This window comes from Anomaloglossus baeobatrachus (assembly GCF_048569485.1).
Source record: "Anomaloglossus baeobatrachus isolate aAnoBae1 chromosome 5 unlocalized genomic scaffold, aAnoBae1.hap1 SUPER_5_unloc_23, whole genome shotgun sequence".
NCBI classification, from domain to species: Eukaryota; Metazoa; Chordata; class Amphibia; order Anura; family Aromobatidae; genus Anomaloglossus; species Anomaloglossus baeobatrachus.
Genome location: NW_027441799.1, coordinates 281,263 through 291,892, shown reverse-complemented (window position 1 = coordinate 291,892; position 10,630 = coordinate 281,263). Strand labels below are relative to the sequence as shown.

At 42.0% G+C, this 10,630-nt stretch overlaps 1 protein-coding gene across 1 annotated transcript; it reads left to right on the top strand.

Annotated features, from left to right (window-relative positions):
- LOC142259037 (uncharacterized) lies at positions 1–8,459 on the top strand. The gene is made up of 6 exons (XM_075331568.1): positions 1–140; positions 270–449; positions 531–654; positions 738–835; positions 1,033–1,123; positions 6,800–8,459. The coding sequence occupies exons 1-6, from the start codon at positions 63–65 to the stop codon at positions 8,332–8,334; spliced, it is 2,106 nt and encodes a 701-aa protein (XP_075187683.1). The 5' UTR covers positions 1–62; the 3' UTR covers positions 8,335–8,459.
- Positions 8,460–10,630: the final 2,171 nt, after the last annotated feature.

Sequence of the window (10,630 nt, the reverse complement as noted above, 5' to 3'; positions counted from 1 at the left end):
TATCTGATCCTCTCAGTGGAGATCTTCTATATAAGAGAATTCTCCTGATTACCCCATCAAGGATGGAAATGGACAGGGACAAGATGGCGGAGAGGATATTACACCTCACCCTAGAGATCCTCTTCCGGCTTACTGGAGAGGTGAGAGATTCTGATGACGTCACATTACATCATTCTTATCTATGGGAATAACAGATGGACAGAACTGGAGAGGTGAGGACTCTGGAAATGTCTGGAGTGAGATTTATTACTGTGTCTCTCCATAACCAGGATTACACAGTAGTGAAGAAGACCTCTAGTGAGCGCTGTCAGGCCCCTGTGTCTGAGGGATGGGGAAGACCCCTGAGCCCAATCACGGGGCCTCCACCTCACCCCCCGATACATGAGGACATCAATGACCAGAAGATCCTAGAACTCACCTACAAGATGATTGAGCTGCTGACTGGAGAGGTGACACTGCTGGGAATGCTGGGACATTATACAGTAACGCTATGAAGGGATCGGGGGTGACGGTATCATTGTATGTGTCAGGTTCCTATAAGGTGTCACGACGTCACCGTCTATTTCTCCATGGAGGAGTGGGAGTATTTAGAAGGACACAAAGATCTGTACAAGGACGTCATGATGGAGGTTCCCCAGCCCCTCACATCATCAGGTAATAGACAGGACTAAATACACACGGCCTATAATTATCTGTATGTAAGGAATGAATTCAGTCCCTGTATGTGTCTCCTCCAGTTCTATCCAGTAAGAGGACAACACCAGAGAGATGTCCCCGTCCTCTTCTCCCACAGGACTGTAAACAAGAAGATCCCGATGTTCCTCAGGATCATCAGGTAGATGGAGAGAAGGTGCCATGAAATCTCCCTATGATGTGTAGACAGCTGTAAAGGTCTTGTGCTCAGTCTTGTTTTAATATCCAGCATTATATGGTTTATACTTGTGTAATGAGAGCGGTGGAGATGGCAGGATTAGAGCTGATCATGGATGTGACTTCTCCATCTGTCTGTGACTTTTACAATATTTGTTTCAGGGGGAAGATCTGCCCTATATTAATACTACAGAGACATATGTGAGGGGTGATGAGCGGAGTAAAGAGGAGATTCCTACAGATAACCGCCCAGGTGAGTAGTGACCACTAAATGCAGAGAAGTCACAGATTCTTCTCAGTCACCGGCTGTGGCTGCTTTATCAGGGTTGTAGTCCATCATAGAAAATGGTCACCATTCTGCTGCTAGACCACCACATGCTCCTCCACCCAACACTGTCCCCATTATTTTGGGCATTAGACGCCCTTCTGTTGGAGTGAGATCTGTATCAGCCAGATCTTACAGGTAGGATCCATCCTATCCCCTGAAATTAGAAGATGTTGACCCTTAGGTGCCCAGATCTCTAAGCTGCAAAGCCAAATGACAGTGTACGTAGAATGTGCATAAAATTCAGAAAATTATGGGAAGAAAAATCTAATCTGTATGGTGGACCCCTAAGAGAAAGCGGAGGGTAATGATGCTGGTGACTTCCTAGAATCTTGACATCTTATTGCTGAATCTTCCTTCTCTCCCTTCTGCTGAATGTGCTGATCGGGTCATTACAAAGGTCCAGTCTTTCTTGCCAAACTTCCCTTTTATGACGAGACACCATTCCATGAGCAGTGAAATTCCTCCTTTCCGGGCAATCGCAACACATGTGAAATAGATCTGCAGCCTCTGAGTTACACATGGGACATAACGAAAATTGAATATTTCTGATCTGTTGTTACTGCTGAGACTCTATGATGACGAGAGGAGGGAGTAGCTAGAGGCAGAGGGAGGAACTTGAGGTTGAGGGAGAAGCTGGAAACAGGGAGGAGGGAGAGGAAGGAGCTAGAGGCAGAGCCAATTCCTCTTGTATCTACATAGTATCTCATCAGAATGATAGAGACACCCCCCCCCCCCGGTGAACTCAGCCAATGACTGCAAAACTTTGACTCCAAATGGTCTTTGTTCTGTGTTGAGGAAATAAATGTTAGCAATACACACCATAAGGAAAATGTATCTACCGTCTAAATCAACTCGCGACTCCAAAATCTGGTAGAGAAGAGATTTGTGGAAAGCAATAGAAACATCCTTCGGTTTATTATTTGGGTTAGTAGAAAGGGAACAGGCATTGTAGTATCTATTTGAATACTTGAACTAAAGAGGCCTTAAAGTATGTTTCCTGAAGCATAACTATTGAGACCCTTTGTATGTAGATATTAATATATCTGACTCCTTTTCAAAGGACTATTTACAATACAAGATGTAAATGTCACAAGTAGAGAAAGGGAGGGAGAACGACTAAGATAGGATATAGAGGAGACAAACCTGGGGAGAAATGCGAAATTGGAAGAGACAACTTCCATAGGCCACACTAAACTATTAACTCCTAGCAGGAGAAAACTGGACCTTATCAACAGGTCCCACAATCTAAGTGGGGTTGAGGAAGCCAAGACAGGGATAATCTCCACAAGAGACCCGTATTACTCAAATATCCAAAATATGTATAGTATACCCACCAATATAGAGAGAATAAAGGTGAAAGAGAGAAAGCAGAAAAAAAGATAATAGAAGTAGGAAAAGGAAGTGACAATGATAGATTAGGTTTAAAAAAAACCCCAACAAATATTTCCTGATACAATTTCTCAAACCAAACTCCTGACCACCATTTAAAGGCATCAATAATGACCAAATTGTAATTCTAGTGATGGTAATAAGTACAGATCAGTCAATCAGTCATCCTGGAGAAGACCTCATGTCTTAAGAGGCCCATCACTGAGGGATAAGCGTTGCAATTTTGGTGACAGCTCTGTCTCACAATTAGCATGTGGGGGTAGAGTATGAAGTGCCGTCCATTCTGGCAGATGGATCTGAGGCAAGTCGAAGGTAGATAAGTTGGTCGGGAGGTCCCCCAAATTCTTAGATTCTGCGTGGCGTCCATCTTTTTTTGCAAAAAATTGAAATGAGAAAACCTCCAGTGGTAGGAGATCCCTTGGGTCTTGAAGAAACTGAGTGAGTGATCATTAGGCTTTACGAAGTTGTAGTGTGCTCCTGGCCAGATTTGGGAGGATAGCCATGCCTCAGTCTTCCAGCTGTATATTCTATTTAGATCTTGCAGCTTGTGAAAGAATTTACTTCTCCTTGTAAAAATGAATGCAGGACACAACATCACGTGGTCTTCAGGCCACGGTGGACTTGGGACCAATATCTCTGTGAAGTATATCCATTTCCATACGCGAGTCCTCTTTCCTCCCAATTAAATCATAGGATAAAGTATTAATGGTTTTCTCCTGCATATGGGAAGAGATTTCTTCAGACAGGCCACAAATACAGAGATGGTTTAGTCTGTAACGGTTCTCTATATCATCTATAAATGTTAGAATGTTTGAGATCTGAGTGGTACGTTCAGACATAAGATATTGGTTCTCTATTGAAGACGTTGTGTCAGACTCTAGGTCATACACTCTGATGCCTACTGAGTCTCCTCTAGTCTATTAAACATGGTCTCCAGGTCCTGCTTTGTGGGGATAGAGCACAGATGTTCTTTCCAATCCCACTTGTCTCCTTCAAAGAGGATTGTGATTAATATAAAAAAGCAAAAAAGAAAATATCATTACTTACAGCAAGATGGAATTGCAGCTGTATATTGCTCAGGCCAAAAGACTACTACTACTCCAGCAGGATACAGCTAAACCCCCACTAGGTGGAGGCAACACAGGTGCAGGTGGAGCCATTCACACTCACTTCCAAATATGGAGGAGGTGATGGCTGGATGGTAAAACTGCACACTGGTGGCTTGCATAGAGCACTGTTCACACTAGCAGACGCACAGTCACAAACCCGCAGCCTATTAGGTGACGCCCATACTATTAGATCAGGCGGGCTGCCAAGCCGTACCCCCACTGCGCAAGACGCAAGCCTACAACCCTCGTCACGGGAACAGTGCTCTATGCAAGCCACCAGTGTGCAGTTTTACCATCCAGCCATCACCTCCTCCATATTTGGAAGTGAGTGTGAATGGCTCCACCTGCACCTGTGTTGTCTCCACCTAGTGGGGGTTTAGCTGTAGACGCTGGAGTAGTAGTAGTCTTTTGGCCTGAGCAATATACAGCTGCAATTCCATCTTGCTTTAAGTAATGATATTTTCTTTTTTGCTTTTTTATATTATATATAGTGTAGGGACCTACAAGCATGAGGTTCCCGTGACGAGGGTTGTAGGCTTACGTCTTATGGCCATAACGCTAACAAAAAACCTCAAAAACATTTTTGTACAGGATACAGCCAGGCCCCTTTTTGTTAGGCCTTGCTATCAGAGTTTCTGTCCCTACGTAGCGCGCAGTGGGGGTACGGCTTGGCAGCCCGCCTGATCTAATAGTATGGGCGTCACCTAATAGGCTGCGGGTTTGTGACTGTGCGTCTGCTAGTGTGAACAGTGCTCTATGCAAGCCACCAGTGTGCAGTTTTACCATCCAGCCATCACCTCCTCCATATTTGGAAGTGAGTGTGAATGGCTCCACCTGCACCTGTGTTGCCTCCACCTAGTGGGGGTTTAGCTGTATCCTGCTGGAGTAGTAGTAGTCTTTTGGCCTGAGCAATATACAGCTGCAATTCCATCTTGCTGTAAGTAAGGATTGTGATTAACTACACAAGAACATGACACCTCCGCCATGATAAATCGCTAAGCTGAGCGTGGTTGATGGCTCTAAAATACAGTTACTTGCATCTACAGGATCATCATGAATTCTATTTTGTTTCTGATCCTAAGGAATTCAGATTACTGCACAATTGCTCCTGAAATGGGGAACACTATTACTTCTACTTTTCTGGCCAAAACTCATAGTAGCGCCAATGGTCCATCGTAAATGAGTACAACACTGATTTACTGGACTATGTTAACGAACGCTCTCTCTAAATGTCTAATGTCTTCAAGAAACTCATCTGACAGAAGATATTGGCCCCTACATTAGTTTGGGTTGCCGAGAGCCCCCGAGCCACATACTGTAATTACTCCAGATGTGTCCCCTCTAGTTACTAAATCACTGACGGTGAAGGCTGTCGGGTGGAGGGCGATCATTTTAGTAGATGTGTTATTGTCTATAGTCACAGTTTTCTCTATAGTATTTAGTAAAAAAGCCGCTCTTATTTCATGGCTTTCCACTGCAGCCAGTTTTCTGCTCCTATCCAGGCCCCATTTCTCCAATCTGACATCTGTCACTTTACTTGATAACACCTTTGTTATGCTGAATCTGATCCCAGTGTCTGAGATTTTTTTGTGACACAATGTAAGTTCTTATTTGTAATTTAAGATTGATTTGTTCACAAAATCCTAGAAGGAAGAGAGGAAACTGGAATGGAGACCTGGGACATGAAAATAGTAGGGGGTGCCAGTAATAAGAGCCATAATGGTACAGTCCACCAAATCCTAGAAGGAAGAGAGGCACTCACCCAAAATAAAATGCAGTGTCCTTTATTTCATGTAGACATACGATGGTAGGGAGAGGATGCGAGAAGCGAGGATAATGGCTGCCGTTTTGCGCTTAGAATAGCGCTTCTACATGTCCACCTGTCACCAGCATACCTCCCACATCCGTAAAGGTGAAAACAGGTGACAGCGATAATTACAATCAAGTGCAAATACAAAAAGTGAAGAAAAAGTTAAAAAACCATACTAAAAACAATACAATGTAACAATTGGAAATATAAATACAGGGGCACAATATCAGAGAAGATGATTAATAATAGGGCATACAAAATAATTCATATCAGTTAAATTAGGAAAGTTATGATCAAATCAAAGAAAAACTGACATTTCATTTTTTTCATTCGAGCCTAAAGTGCCAAGTGCCTTTAGGTCAATTATCCAGATTGCTTCTTTTTGTAACAGGATTTTGTGTGTATTACCTCCTATTTGTGAGATAACGACTCGTTCCATGCCAGCAAATTTTAAACAATCTGGATTACCCAGATGGACTGAGTGAACACGGTTGATTAATCTAGGGAAACCTTTTCCTGTCAAAATAGAATTATAGATTATAAATTAATTTGTTCCTGTTCACTAAAAAAAAAAAAAAAAAAGTAGCCTAAATTTTGCTTCAAACATTGCATTTGGATGTTCTTAAAACAAATCGTGATACCGCAACATATAGTCAGTAAATAGCATTTACTGTATTCTGCTTTAGCCGAAATTACTATTTTTGACTCCAGAGGCAGTCTCTGGAAAATTGCAAAGAGTGGATGTTTTAGAGGGAAAATTACAAATATGCCGATATACTGCCCAATACATAGCACCCAGCTTGGTCTCCAGGAAACACACACCGTACATGTTTGTGGGTTCTTCCCTGTGGCAATGCCAAACATGGATAGTAACAGTGTTTAGGCCACTACAACGCTGAGAAGAATTGAGGACATTTGGTTTTGGGATTTTTTTTTATTGAATTATGGAGCCATATTGCTTTTCAAGAGTTTTTCACCTATAACTAATGTGGAAACCATCCATTTTTCCCACTGAGCGAGTAGGTTTTTGGTATAATTTTGGCCAGAAAACATTGTTTGGTGGATTATTATTCAAATATTTGGGATGCAAAATGAACAAAGAAGATTGAACATCATGGTCTACTGCTTCCTGCTCTGATTACTGACTACTGTTAGATTTATGAACATTTTTTGTTTCAGTAAATATTCTAATTATAGATTACTACATAACTTGCAATTTCTTTAGCTATTTCATAAATCATATCCTTTCATTTCTATATATATATTATTATTAAAAAATTTTATTCTTGGCAGATGACTGTACCAGGAGATCAGAGGCACAACTGACATCTTCAGTTTTTAAATCAAATGACCTTGATATGCCACAAGATGTAACTGAAGTGAATGCCATTGCTCCAGATATAGCATCATCTCTTCAAAGCAAGGATATATCCTCTCATTCTTTTGAACCTACTTCTGATTTATCACAGACTATTAAGAAAAATAAAAGTCACAAAACAAGCATTCAAAATAGAAATGCTCTTACAGTGAAAACATCATTTTCAACTTTAGAATCTGAAAAAATACTTAACAAAATTCACACAGGGGAGAAAAGATTTTCTTCAGAGTCTTTTAGTTACCAGAGAACTCACACGGGGGAGAAGCCTTTTTCATGTTCAGAATGTGGGAAATGTTTTACACAAAAACCACTTCTTGTTATACATCAGAGAACTCACACAGGAGAGAAGCCTTTTTCATGTTCAAACTGTGGGAAATGTTTTGCACAGAAATCACATTTTGTTAGACATCAGAGAACACACACAGGAGAGAAGCCTTTTTCATGTTCAGAATGTGGGAAATGTTTTACACAAAAATCACTTCTTGTTATACATCAGAGAACTCACACAGGAGAGAAGCCTTTTTCATGTTCAGAATGTGGGAAATGTTTTGCACAGAAATCACATTTTGTTAGACATCAGAGAACTCACACAGGAGAGAAGCCTTTTTCATGTTCAGAATGTGGGAAATGTTTTGCACAGAAAACACATCTTATTAGACACCAGAGAACTCACACAGGGCAGAAGCCTTTTTTATGTTTAGAATGTGGGAAATGTTTTGCACATAAACAACATTTTGTTTCACATCAGAGAACTCATACAGGGGAGAAGCCATTTTCATGTTCAGAATGTGGGAAATGTTTTGCACATAAATCACGTTTTGTTGAACATCAGAGAACTCACACAGGGAAGAAGCCATTTTCATGTTCCGAATGTGGGAAATGTTTTGCACATAAATCACGTTTTGTTACACATCAAAGAATTCACACAGGAGAGAAGCCATTTTCATGTTCAGAATGTGGGAAATGTTATGCACAGAAAACACATCTTATTACACATCAGAGAACTCACACAGGGCAGAAGCCTTTTTTATGTTTAGAATGTGGGAAACGTTTTGCACATAAACAACATTTTGTTTCACATCAGAGAACTCATACAGGGGAGAAGCCATTTTCATGTTTAGAATGTGGAAAATGTTATGCATGGAAATCAGATCTTGTTGCACATCAAAAAACTCACACAGGAGAGAAGCCATTTTCATGTTCAAAATGTGGGAAATGTTTTGCACATAAACAACATTTTGTTACACATCAGAGAACTCACACAGGGGAGAAGCCATTTTCATGTTCAGAATGTGGGAAATGTTTTACACAGAAATCAATTCTTGTTAAACATCAGAGAACTCACACAGGAGAGCAGCCTTACTCCTGTTCTGAATGTGGGAAATGTTTTATCCAAAAATCACATCTTGTTGGACACCAGAGAACTCACACAGAGAAGTCTTTTTCATGATAGAATGTGGGAAATAATTTACATTAAAAATGCAATCTTTTTGAACATCTCATAAATCACACGGGTGGAAGCCACTATCATTTCATATTGTATCCTCCTTCCCCTTTTAATATAAATATTTTTCTCGATGCGAATAATAAAGTTCACTTTTTGGATAAATTTCTTACGCGTCTGTGCTTTTTCTGATAGCCAGTACGAAGCAATAAGTTTCCTTGCCGCATATAGTCATACAACTGCCAGTTTCTCATGTTCTTCCGCTCCCACTTCATCCACATAGCCCAGTACACACACCAAAGGAATCCTGGGTAGCTCCACTTGCATCACCGATTTAATTAAATTTAAGACTATGATCCAGAACCCTTCTAAAAACGGGCACTCCCACAACATGTGTATGATCCCTGCTTCTGCCACGGCACATTTCAGGCACTTGGAATCTGTTCTCCCGCATTATGCATCCACACAGCGGTTTTATAGACTATACATTTCATATAACTGCAAGAGCCTTTTCACTTTACTCAGAGATATTTTGGTGACATTGCAGAATAGACTCCCATTTCTCCTCTCAAATCTCTCCCAAATCCTCCACCCACTTCACATATGCCTCAATTGGATGCTTCCCAACAGACATGGACAAGAGTCCCTCATAGACCATTGATATACAACCTGCCTTACCTCTCTGCATTTCTATTATGTTAATTACACTGTCCGGTTGTACAACAATTGGTGCTATTCTGTTCTGCGACTCAAATGCATGACGTAACTGCATGTACTTGTAAAACATACCATGTCCCAATGGGTAGTCCTTTAGTAGTCCTTCAAAAGTTTTAAACTCGTTTCCCTCAACCACTTGGGAGATACCAGATACTGATTTTCCTCCATTGCCCGATAAACTTAAGGGATAATAATTCCAGGATATTGGGATTGTCCTATATGGGGGCATATCTAGTGAGCCCCGTTACCTGGCTCAACTGTTTGACCTTACCCCATACTTTATCAATCAACTGTATAGTAGGATATGGTGTGTAGTGTAAGCAAATCTTTCCCGCCTCCAGACTGGCCAACAGGGGGCCTTTTCCGACCACGTATTGTAAAATCTTCCCCCACCGAGGTCTCCAAACCCACTGTCCCCCACCCCACCATGTGCTGACTCTGGGCTGCTAAATAATAGCACCAAGGGTTACATAAAGCCAGTCCCCCTTCATCCTTCGGCCTTTGTAGATACTCTAGCTTCATCCTTGGGCGCTTCTTTTCCCAAATTAAGCCTCGAAAGATAGTTTATTTTATAGAACCTGTACTGCGGTAGCCACACCCGGGCGTTGTGGACCACATATAGCAGCTGGGGCATTAGTATTATTTTAATTAAATTGACTCTCCCCACCACCATAAGGTACAGTTTGAACCAAGTCAAGATTTGTTGTTTGAACTTGAATAAGACGGGGGCGAGATTAAGACGCTCATAATCCATTAGTTTAGTGGATATCCTAATTCCCAAATATTTGAACTCCGACACCACCTGCACCGGGGTGCAAGTCACCACTGTATTAGAGAGCATTTCATCTAGTGGCATCAAAACTGAGTTGTCCCAATTTCTAGCAAGTCTTGATATTTTCCCAAAACTGGAGATGACCCACAACACCCCTTTCCAGGGACCCCCCTGCATCTACCAAAAGCAATGAAAGGTCGTCCACATACAGGGCCACTTTCTACTCTACCCTCCCATACCGGTATCCCACTATATCGGAAGCCTGCCTTATCACCACCACCAGTGGTTCGATGGTGATAGCAAATAAGAGGGGGGACAATGGGCACCCCTGACTTTTGCCCTGGTAAAGAGAAAATTTATCTGACATACTGCCATTTGCCCTGATTCTTGCTTTAGGAGCAGAGTACAATAGCTGTACCCACCTAATATACATCTCCCCAAAGCCGATCCACGACATTGTGGCCCATAAATACCCCCACTCCATGCTGTCAAAGGCTTTGGCAGCAAGTATCTAAGGAAATAATCACCCTCCGCCCCTTGTTTTCCGCCGGCATCTGCATATTAAGGCTATGTGCGCACGTTGCGTATTTACATGCAGTTACGCTGCGATCTGCACCGCAGCGTAGCTGCATGCGTCCTGCGTCCCCTGCATAATCTATGAAGATTATGCAGGAGCCGTGCGCACGTGGCGTCTTAGAGTGCAGCACTTCGGCTGCTGCCCGAAGCGTGCGTTCTAAGAAGTGACATGTTACTTCTTTCCTGCGCTTTGCCTGCAGCCCCCGCTCTGTCTATGGGAGGAGCTGCAGTCAGAGC

Coding starts and splice junctions, on each gene's coding strand:
- LOC142259037 (XM_075331568.1), top strand. CDS start 63: ATGGAAATGGACAGGGACAAGATGGCGGAGAGGATATTACACCTCACC. Junction 141..269: donor TCTTCCGGCTTACTGGAGAG/GTGAGAGATTCT, acceptor CTCCATAACCAG/GATTACACAGTAGTGAAGAA. Junction 450..530: donor TTGAGCTGCTGACTGGAGAG/GTGACACTGCTG, acceptor TGTATGTGTCAG/GTTCCTATAAGGTGTCACGA.